The 11,474-nt window shown below is 36.6% G+C and overlaps 1 protein-coding gene across 1 annotated transcript in view; it reads left to right on the top strand.

The window, feature by feature from the left end:
• Window positions 1-8,213, top strand: part of Tmeff2 (transmembrane protein with EGF like and two follistatin like domains 2) — a 253,052-nt gene extending 244,839 nt beyond the window's left edge. Inside the window, exons 8-10 of the mRNA XM_028765682.1 lie at window positions 1,226-1,349; window positions 2,713-2,871; window positions 6,318-8,213. Of these exons, the coding sequence (XP_028621515.1) occupies window positions 1,226-1,349; window positions 2,713-2,871; window positions 6,318-6,414 (380 nt within the window). The 3' untranslated portion in view covers window positions 6,415-8,213. The remainder of the gene's footprint in view (window positions 1-1,225; window positions 1,350-2,712; window positions 2,872-6,317) is intronic.
• Window positions 8,214-11,474: the final 3,261 nt, after the last annotated feature.

The following is an 11,474-nucleotide window of genomic DNA, read 5'->3' as shown; positions in this document are numbered from 1 at the left end:
TGTGTGTGTGTGTGTGTGTGTGTGTGTGTGTGTGTGTGTGTGTGTGTATCTTTGAGTGTGTCTGGCAGAAAATAACATTATGCATCCTAGTTTATCATTGTCTGCCTTACTCTTTTGAGTCAGAGACTCTGACTGAAGACAGAACAGAATGGCAAGCTCATGAGCCCAAGCAATTCTGTCTCCCATCCCACCCTGATAGCACTTACATGCATGTGCATAGCCACACTTAGCGTTTTACATTGATGATGTAAGCCAAATCTTCATGCTTACACATCAAGTACTCTTACCTACTGAACTATCTCTCCAGCACAGACTTTCTAACACTATAAAACAAACACAGAAGGAATTAAGCAACTACTTTCTTGGAGATGGCATCACAAAAGTGTAGTCAACATATTTGAGCAAACAGAAGCCCAAAAGCACTTACGGGTTCTTATAAAAGCATTAGAAAACAAAACTTACTAATGACAGTGGAAGTGGTTTATTTTAGAATGAAAGGTGTTTCATTATTGTTAAGTTTAATTTCACAAATCATTCTTAACACAGGCAGATCGTATACATTAAAGTAAACTTAGAGCATTTAGCATGTACTCTGTGGCTATCAATATACATAATCTTTAAAACACTCTTTCGGTTTTCCATTGCGCTATAGTGGCAATAAAAAAGTGTTTGGATGCTAGTAAAATAAAAACCTCACACTCACATTATAAAAAGCTTCTGACAGAATGCATTTGTTGAAATTTGCATGTGGTTTGAAAACTGTTTAAGACTTGAACACAGTCACATTTTAACTTTTAAGCCCTCAGGTTCAGAAAGTATCAATGCATTTCAGCAATTTGCTCTCAGAAACATTATGCTTGGCTTTGAAATTCAAAAAATAGAGGGTTTCCTTTTGGATTATTTTATGATCAACCTATAGTCTCTATGCAAGTAAAATTTAAAGCTGTCTGACAACTCATGGGCACATCAGTAGCTGTTAAAGAAGTAGGAAATTGCGTAAAAGCATGAAAAGCACTGGGTAATTTTTCAGTTTCATCTCTAAACATAATTGTAAGGATGCCTGCCTTTCAATGCTCTCTCCCTCTTCCTTCTGAAGCATGCCCTTTTGGTTCTTGCCCTTTTAAATAGCTTTGCCTACTGTAGCTTTGCTTGTTAATGCATGGGTTGATCTTACCCAGCATAGAAGGTATTTACAGGGGGTACTTGCTTTTGTCTGTATTCACAGAGAATGCTAACAAATTAGAAGAAAGTGCCAGAGAACACCACATACCTTGTCCAGAACATTACAATGGGTTCTGCATGCATGGGAAGTGTGAACACTCCATCAATATGCAGGAGCCATCATGCAGGTAACATTTTCTTTCTTAAACTTTTAAAGAGCATAAAGTAAAAATGTAGAAACTAGCCTTTAAGACTTAGTGGAAGAGTGGTTTACATTCTGCTTGAAGAGGGAACAGCAGCAAAATTTCTCTATCTCTCCTATACAGAGAGAGAGAGAGAGAGAGAGAGAGAGAGAGAGAGAGAGAGAGAGAGGCAGACAGACCAGAATATGTGTATACCTTCTTCACTCTGTGTGCAGCATACCATGCTGTCTGTGATGTATACTTTAAAGGGCGTGGTCCACTTTTTATTCACCATTCTTTCCTCTGAATGTAGAGTTGTGCTTGGCACTTCTCAGTGCTTCTTGAGTAAGTAAGTGCTACTTCAGGATGGTTATCATTTCCAAAACCCTCCAGATCTATGAAATATCCTCAAACATGACTTTCTTGGGTACTCAGTCTCTTCTCTCTAGAGCCTGGTATCATGAGATGATTGTCCATACCTCCAGTTTCAAGCTCAGACAAAAAGAAATTGGTTTTGTGGCTTTAGTTTATAAATATCTGCTGAGTATTCATGTCTAGAACAAACATTATGTCTGAAATGGTAAATCAAAATGAAAATATATCTATATATAAATTAATGTACAGTTGGCATAGGCTAAAATAAATTGAGTATGATATAGAAATATACAAAAACATCACTATATGTATCTCTGTCTCTGCCTGCTCCTCTATCTCTGCCTCTCTCTGTTTGTTTGCTTGTCACTGCCAGTCTTTTATCTACAGTTGTCTTCTCTACCTGTCTTCTTTCACAGAATACACTGGGACCTGCCTGTTCTTCAACAGGCAGGGTGGCCATGACAGAGAGAGCTTGGCTGCCCTTCCTCCTCAACAGTTATTAAATTAAAGCCTCTGGTTGTACATAGGAAGTTCATCACAATGTAGTTACAAAAAGTTCAAAGACAAGAACTAGAAGCTTTCCATAAAACAATGACATACTAATCCAATTTAATATGTTTTCACATCAAATGTCTATTTCAATATGCATATTGAATAACTGAACTTTTGGTCGGAAAGCTGAGGGACTGAGAAACGCAATTCATAATCAAGAAAGATACACACTAGCTTCGTTTCTACACTTATATTGCCTATGCCATAATTTTTTGGAAAAAAAATTCTTTAAAACTTTATGACTAACAAATTTAAGAAATTTGCTATATCTCTCATCTAATATTTTTTCAGCATTTCTCCAACATTGGCACATAAAATGTCTAAAACAAATAGACTTTTTTTGGCACTGTGTCATTAAGCAATAAGTAAGCATGTTAACTTAGGTTAAAGAAACAAATGAAAGTTCTGGTCCACAAGTCAGCAGATGTTGTCCTCCTTCCAGATGTGATGCTGGTTATACTGGTCAACACTGTGAAAAGAAGGACTACAGTGTTCTCTACGTTGTTCCTGGACCTGTCCGGTTCCAGTACGTCTTGATTGCAGCTGTGATTGGAACAATTCAGATTGCTGTCATCTGCGTGGTGGTCCTTTGCATCACAAGGTCAGTAACAAGACTTGGGTATGACCTAAGCTAAGGCAGCACAAGTCCTCCTCTGACCCTGAATAGGAGTTGCATGGTGAACTATCTACAGCCATCCCTTTCATGAGTCCTAGCTCATCACCATAAGAGCACTTGAAGAGCCAAGTGAAGAGGCATGGGTTTTCCTCATTATTTTCTTCATTTTTACACAATTATGAGTCTTGTTTATGTCCTAAGATTATTTCTCTTTCTAAAATATAATGTCAACCTCTGTTTAAAGACTCTTTTCTTCTTTTATCTGTGAAAACTTACTTTTTATACTGACTATGAACCAGAGTATCTACCTACTGGAATCACTACATCAAATGTGAAAATAGATAATACATAAAATCTAATATATATTGTATAGAAATGCTCAAACTCTAGTTCCCATTAGAAATATTTATATTTCCAAGTAGAACTTTCTAATACCATCAGTGTTTCCACACTTGGAGTAAACAATAGCTTCTTGACTTTAAGATGGTAAGTTTTCTTCACAATATTTTAAGTGGAGTAAGTAAGGTTGTGCTGTAGTAAATTAAAATCTTTGATATATTTTTGAAACATGTATATATATATACCTTAATAAAAAATTCCCAGCTCATAAAAGGGTAATTTTTAATTGAACAGGGATGAAATAGACAGACACTAAAGATTTCATCCAGTTTCAACAGAAAGTCAAACCATGACTCCTGAAGTGGTGTGTGAGGTTCAGTTTGAGGAGAGAATCAAAGAGAGGGATGTGTCTGACCTCTTGCAAGTGCAAACATGTGGTAGACAGGGACTTCTTGAGTGTGCAAGCATGGTAGACAAGAACTAGACTCTGAACCCTATGCATCCTTCATATCCTCTGATGGCCAAAAAGGCCAATGTAGGTCCTTTTTTAAAAACTGAATAAATTCTATTTCTTCAAATTTCAGAGAAGCTTTTTAAGGTTTTTATCAAACCCATAATACATTAAGACCCTGATTCATTTATACTGCACTAGAGAAATTCTCCAAAAATTATTTCTAAAAACTGAAAAATAAGCATTATGAAATTAAAACACAAAGACTGTAATGTATCCTGGGATCTATATTACACTCTCTTCTTTAGACAAATGTGGGATCTTCTCTTGAAAAAGACAAAAATGGCTCATAAAACTTCACCTGGCCTACAGGCATAAGGGAAGACTATTATTGGAGCTTGGTGCTACCCTAAGTCAAACAGAGTTCATCAACTAGACTAGATGATTAGATGCACAGTGACCCATTGGATATATAAAAATAAAGGCAGAGAACATAAAATCAACTCAAAAACAGAATATTCTGAGCATAAAAAGAAAAGATAGAGAAGAACCTAAGACATAGAAAACTGAATCATACTTTTCTAAGCACACATAGGAAAATAAGACTTGTATTCAAGACTTGTATTGCATAGTCATACAATAACAAATTGAGGGCTGTTTCATATAGTGAAGAAAGGCCAAATTCCAATACTTCAAACCATGTCTCCAAATTAGCTATTAGTCATATTTCCATTCCCACACATTATTTTAAAATGGAATATATAGACTATTTTACCAGAAATTGTGCATTTATGTTATAATTTTGTCATATATATATCCACTTGAGTGCACAAATGCATGTGCATATATACTTCACATTACGAAAAGTGAACAGTTATTTCATTCATACATTCATCATAACTTTCATGGGAAGAGATCCTGAAATATGAAATGCTCTCAAATACTGAGATTACACAGCTGAGTAATGAAGCAAAAATGGACAGTCTGTCTACTGGCATAGCTTTGCATTTTACCCTGCTCCTCTGCTCCTAGCTTCTCATGATTTTGTGTGCTCCTCTGCAGTTGACTACCTATGCTAAGCTCCCAGTTTGAATAAGCTTTGTATGCTGTGTTTTCAAAGTATATTGCTTTTTTCTTTACTTTTCATTCTAAAACTAAATAAAACTTTACTCTCTATCTGCTTTAGGGGAAGAGAGAGAGCACATCAAATGTGTTAGCATTGTCCTAATGCATTATATAAATACCCCCCTTGTACAACCAAACCATTGAAACACTTTCCAGGAAAAGAATAAATCTACACATTACACTAGTGTCCAGGATAGATTCATTCCATTCATTCAGGCCAGCTAGGCCCACCTCTGACCTCCAAGATACCCTGCTTTCTTGGTGATGTAGCAAGCCTTGTTTGTCAAGATCTGTTCCAAAATACCCAGATGCTAGACAATTCACAGAATTATTCCTACTGTTGATCCCTCATTCACTTCAATTTCCTCTTAATGTCTGTTCTCTGTTCTTGCTTTTCTTTCTCTTCTGTCTTTCCAGTTTCTCCCTGAATATATATTCCCCCCCCTCTCTCTCTCTCTCTCTCTTTCTCTCTCTCTCTCTCTCTCTCCCTCCCTCCCTCCCTCCCTCCCTCCCTCCTTCCCTCTCTCTCATCTATGCAATTTTTGGTGTCTATTCAAGAACCTGTCTTCAGAGCAATATCTCATAAAAATGAATATCTCGAGACATGTTCCAAATGAACATCTTGTCCCATTGAGAAGCTAAATTTTCAGCTTTTTTTGCCTCTATCTCTCACTTGCTGAGAGTGTGACTTTCTAGATCTGTGTTTGTTTTTGACAGTTATGTCAGCCACAGCAACTACACAAGAATATTCTCAGACCTACTATGTATGCGTGTGCATGTGTATGTATGCGCATTCACACATTTTCCACTGTATCACCCTTAGTGGCAATAGAATTTTGTTAGCTTTGTATTGCTTTTGCTTTCATCATTAAAGAATTTCTTACTATAACAAAAATACTAGATCGTAGATTTTCAGATAATGTGACCGAATACTAGATTTTAATGGAAGTAACAGAATTGGTGCCAATTTATATTTCTCGCTTTATAACATTAATGTAGAGCAATATTAGGCTAAACCAAAGCAATATTCTTTTGCACTTACATTTGGGTATTATCATTTGGTTTGTTCTGCTGTGATAGAATCTTAACTTGCATCACTGAAATGTCAATATAGCACTCTTTGTTAAGACATTTATACATAAACTTGTGGAAGCCCTTTAAAGTGAGCTGTGGTGAGCTTGTGACTTGCTTGTTTGCCTTGTGCTGAGTCTGTTCATGGCAAATATGATGAACAGACTTAAAAAATGAACAGTGAAGGGCAAAGCAAGAATACTTTTCTTCAACTTCTACTTCTGTTCTTCAGATCTTGACAGAAGTTTAAAGACAACTGCAAGGAGAAGGAAAATAATAATAATTAATAACATATACAAATAACCAGATTCTACCTATAATAAGGGGTTTTTTGCTCTGAAATACTTTAGTAATTTGCTTCATCTAGAGCTTCATTCTTTGATTGTAGGAGCAAACTTTAGGTAATTACATTAGACTAAGATCTGTAAACTTTCCAACCTTCTAGGAAATGCCCCAGAAGCAACAGAATTCACAGACAGAAGCAAAATACAGGGCACTACAGTTCAGACAACACAACAAGAGCATCCACACGGTTAATCTAGAGGGAGCATGTTTCCCAGTGGCTGGACAACCGACAGCTTGGACTACATAATACAGTATTAGAGACAAAAGAATAAGACAAGATCTACACATGTTGCCTTGCGTTTGTGGTAATCTACACCAATGAAAACATGTACTACAGCTATATTTGATTATGTATGGATATATTTGAAATAGTATACATTGTCTTGATGTTTTTTCTGTAATGTAAATAAACTATTTATATCACACAATATAGTTTTTTCTTTCCCATGTATTTGTTATATATAATAAATACTCAGTGATGAGAAAAATGGCATTCTTAAACTTGCAGTAATTCATAGCTGTAAACACAGTCCAACTGTCATGGGCTATGCAGACAGCAGTATTTCATCCCTCTGTGCATCTTCAGACAACACATTAGTTTGCACAGCAATATGTAGCTAACTTTTGAGTGATTTCAAGATCAAGGGATATACTGGTTATTGGAAAGAAGAAAAATAATTTATTTTATTGAAGAAGCATAAGATATGTCATATCCTTGAATCATCTCTGCCTCATCTACTTTCTTCACTGTCTTTCACTGTCATTCACCGAACTGAAAAATCTCTGGTATGTAAGTTACAGATGAGAAGAAGGGAAGAAGGGAAAAGTTTTGTGGCTCAAAATAAAATGCAAAAAAAGATAGTTGTTTTACTGGGAAGCAGCATAACTATCTTAGTTAAATATATCTACCCTGGGGGTTCTGAGAAAGGTGTCCATTAGGTGTATAAACAGTGGTCAAACCAATTCCTTTCTGTTTCTGTTTCTGTTTCTGTTTCTGCAAGAAGAAATAACAGCTAAGAGACTATTGTAACTGTTTCAGTATGAGCCCAAGCATAGCTTCTTAGAAGACCCTTGCTGTGTTTATATCTTACTTGAAAAGAAGTTAAACTAGCAAACAAATGCCCCCCCAAACAGTTTTATGGCCCAAAGAGTACTGTTATTTGAAACTGAAAGATAAAAAAAAAACAATGTTTTATGACAATGGAGAAATATGTTTTAAGAATATTTACATAAGAAAGAAAATCCCTGAGAATCTAAGGGAACTTCATGTGAGCTGTTGTCAACCCCTATGGGATATGAGCAGACAGAAATGAATGGTCACTTTGCTTGGGGAACGTAAATTGTGAAAATTCTCAAGGAATAAGATCAAATATCCAATTAAATATTTCCTTTTAGTAGTTCCTGTGGCACATATGGATGATTTAAATAAAGCTTTATTTGTCTTCCTCAAATGACTTCTTCATGGACTAAAAGAAGTGGCATCCCCTCCTTTGTTAGAAACCAAAAAACGCATAGCAAATCAAAGTGTCCTGGATATAAAATATTCTATGAACAAATAAGGATCTGAGGTGAAATTTAAACTACTTGTTAATAAATAATAAAGGTGACAATCTAAGTAAGACTTAGGACTTTGAAAACTGTGTTTTTCTAAATTAAGTCATAAATTTGAAAAGTGTGACATTATTGGCATAACCATCATGCAAGTGTTTCTACGAATCACTCTCTTGATAGATAAATGACAAATCTCTGCTAATCTGTGTGTGTAATTTGTTTAACATGCACAGAGAGGTAAGTGGCCCTAGTGTTCATTGTATGATAATAGCTGTAGCAAATAAACCCTTTCTTCTCCCAAAAGAAGAAGGGAAAAAAATGTACTATTCTTAGTGAGGCGTAGGTGTAAAGCAACAATTCCATTGATCTTTGCTTACAAAAATATGAAATGACTGATTTTGTTACATGTTTATTTATCACTATACTTAAATTTTTATCAAAGATCATAAAGCTAAAGCTGTGTTCAGAGAGTCTTTTATACTTTTCTGCCCACATCTGTGCTGACCTATACCATGAAAGAACTACTTTAAAAACTTGCCTTATGAATCCTAAGTGCTACTTTTTCCTGTATGCTAGGTGCTACTTTAGTTCCAAGGGAAATACAAATAGACTTTGGTGTCCCATCCCCAGTAACTCACAATCCAGCACAGAAGGAGTCAGCCAGCCTCTGCTAATTCATCTCTCATCATTCGCAATTTCATTCTCGGACCATTCCAGTCATCTAAACAATTCTTCCTCACACTGAGCTAACGCCCACTTCTCTGCACTTGCTCTCACTTTGACTCCTATTGTTCCTCTACAGGACAAAGGGACAATGGGCTGTATTTAAAATATAAAGACAGAAATTGCTTTTAAATAAACATCTAAATATCCACTTCAATTGTTCAATATATACTTACAATACATTATAATGTATAGTGTTGTAATGTATTTACTGAGAGTCACCAATTATCAGCCCTGTGCTAAGCTGTGAGGTGATACTGAAAAGTATCAGAAGAAACTGAATTCCTACCTGAAAACAACTATCAACTCATCCTGTTTCCTTGCAATAGAGTTCTCAGAAATCCAAGAGGAGGCTTAGTGGTGAATGAGAAATGACACAGGAAGTAGCAGAGGCTGAATCACCAGTCAGTTCCAAGTGCATGGGACTCCTGATGGCCCTGGATACCTTTTCACACAGAATGGATTCCCTCTCCACACATGTCCTGGTGTCTCATTTCTGCAGTTTTGTATTCTTCACACACCATCCTGCATCCTCTTGTCTTCACAATGCTCAGAGAAAGTAACAGATTCTCAAGGAAGCCTCTATTCCAACTGCCAACCTGATTCTAGTCTGGGAGTTGCTATGTCGTGACACAATTATTTACAAAAATAAGTCTTTCTCTTAGCCCGAAAGCAATGTGAATCTGAAGATCCAAGGCTTGCTAATGTCTTCTACTTATTCCACAAACACTTGCTAGGTGTGTATACTCTTACCTGACAATATTCTGGGCCTGTGGTGTAGTAGGGAGTAGGAACAGCTCTCTGCTTCCAGGGGAAATAAAGGAGATAAACAAGGATTTGTCAAGCCATAAAGTCAAAAGTCTTTAAGTTCTGGTCAAAGAATTAAAAATACAGTGAAATATTTGAGGATACTATCATAATTAATAAGAGTATACCTTCAAAGTGAGTATAATATTGAAATTGTGGCCTCTGAAATGAGGCAGATGTGGGTCTCAGCTTAAGGCTACTTATTACCAACTTAAGCTTAAGCAATTTGCCTCATATTTAAATATGAGTTCCCTTTGCCTCATATTTAAATATGAAGAGAGCAGCATCTCCACAGAAACAATGTGACTACCCTGAGAAATAAAACTGCAATCAGTGTTTGAGCTTGGAACACTGGCATGCACAAAGTAAAATGGAAATACTTTGTATGACTACAATAAATATTTATGGTAACATTAAATATAATAAACCATATTTTATCAGTAGAGTGATGCATAGTGGGGATCATATGGTCAGAGTTAGCCAGAGTCCAGCAATCATAATCACTCAAAGAAATGCCTTTTGTCTTTGGAGATGAGAATGCTGGTTTTAGTTCTGGGAAATGAAATTTATAGAGAGGTCAAATGTCAAAAACAGTCAAATCCATCTAATTTGCCCCAAATTCATCCATTAGTATCATGTCAGGAAAGGGGTAGGGTCATTATGCTTTTCCTTTAAAATCCTAATAAGGCACATAGCATTGGACCCCTGTGCTTTCCAATGAGAGATGAGTCTGTACCGCTGTGACTCTGCAGCCCCAGTCTCTTTGAGCAGATCGCAGAGGAAAGGCCAGTGCAGACGATTGAGCTATGACAAAGCTTATCTCCAAGTCACATTAGACTCTGCTACTGTTTGGCCTTGGATGCTGTTTCCCTGTGCCAAGTCAGGCTGTACGTGTATAGACCACTCTTCCCCAATTACAGCAGACATTCACTTACATAATTAATCATCTGGATATCAATAATGAAAGCTTCTTCATTGAATTAATTGATATCTCTATATGAGCATCCACAGGAAGCGCCCATAAAAGATAGAGGAAGGATGAAGGGTTATATGAAGTAATGGGATTAGTTTTATAACCAGCACATAAATCAGACTGTCCATGATCCCTTGAAGTCAGTATCGGGACCGTATATAAGATGTGCTGCCACACATTCTCGCAATGATTGGAAATCTGCTTTATAGGTTCACTTGCTCCAGGGATACAACCTTGGTGGCGCTCCACAAAGAATAAATGGGCTAATTTGAGTATCCTGTATACTTTTAACTCTTCAGTTAGTTGTCATCATTAATCTTCATCAGGTAAGAAGTGAAAAAATTAGTTTTTCTAATCGAGGCAGGGCAAAAACTTAGATGAGTTGTTCAAAGCAAAATCAGTTGTTGTGGGAGGAAGTCACCAGGACTAGGACCAGGCTTGGGTGCTAGATACACACTCCTGCCTTCCTGATCATTAAAGGCACTGGCTCTATAGGAGGCTTGGGCATAGTAACCACACCTAGAAAGTAGCTCTCAAAACCCCTACAATCAAATCTATTCTTTGGGGTGTATTTTGAGATGGCTCCATTGATTCCTCCCTGTGAAAGTCTCCTCTTGCAAGACTTCCTCTCATTCGCAGAATGCTAACTACCTCTCTTTTCTTCACTGTGAGAAGAATCCTTCTTTCGGCACAGCCCTTCATTGCACAGTCCAGCTTAGTGCTCCTCCATGGGCTTAGACCTTGAAAATAGGAGTCTTTCATATGAGTCCAGCTTTTCATGAAAAGCACAAAGCACAGAGCAATGTCCCATATTGTCATTACTGAATACCAGATTATTAATAAGCATACTAAAAAATTATGTTTGATTAAGATTTAAGACTAGAATATGTAGGTAAACCTAAATGAAAGATAATCATACCAAGACCAAGAGAAAGTATCATTGTATTTCATTTCTGATCAATTCTATGGATATATATTCAAACATGAACATAATATAAAACTAAATTAAATTAAAATAGAGAGAGCTTGGGAAAATAACTCAGCCAGTAAAGTGCTTGTTGCACAGGCTTTAGGACATGACTTCAATGCCTAGAGAACACATTTTTAAAAAAAAAAGATCCAGATATGGCGGCAAGTACTTGTAATTCCAAAGCTGGAGATATAGGGATGGACAGATCCCTGAGTTATACTAGTCACCCAGCC

This window comes from Grammomys surdaster, unplaced genomic scaffold, assembly GCF_004785775.1.
Source record: "Grammomys surdaster isolate TR1022 unplaced genomic scaffold, NIH_TR_1.0 165, whole genome shotgun sequence".
Taxonomy (NCBI): domain Eukaryota; kingdom Metazoa; phylum Chordata; class Mammalia; order Rodentia; family Muridae; genus Grammomys; species Grammomys surdaster.
The sequence above is the reverse complement of the archived record's forward strand: the minus strand, read 5'-3'. Positions and strand labels throughout refer to the sequence as shown.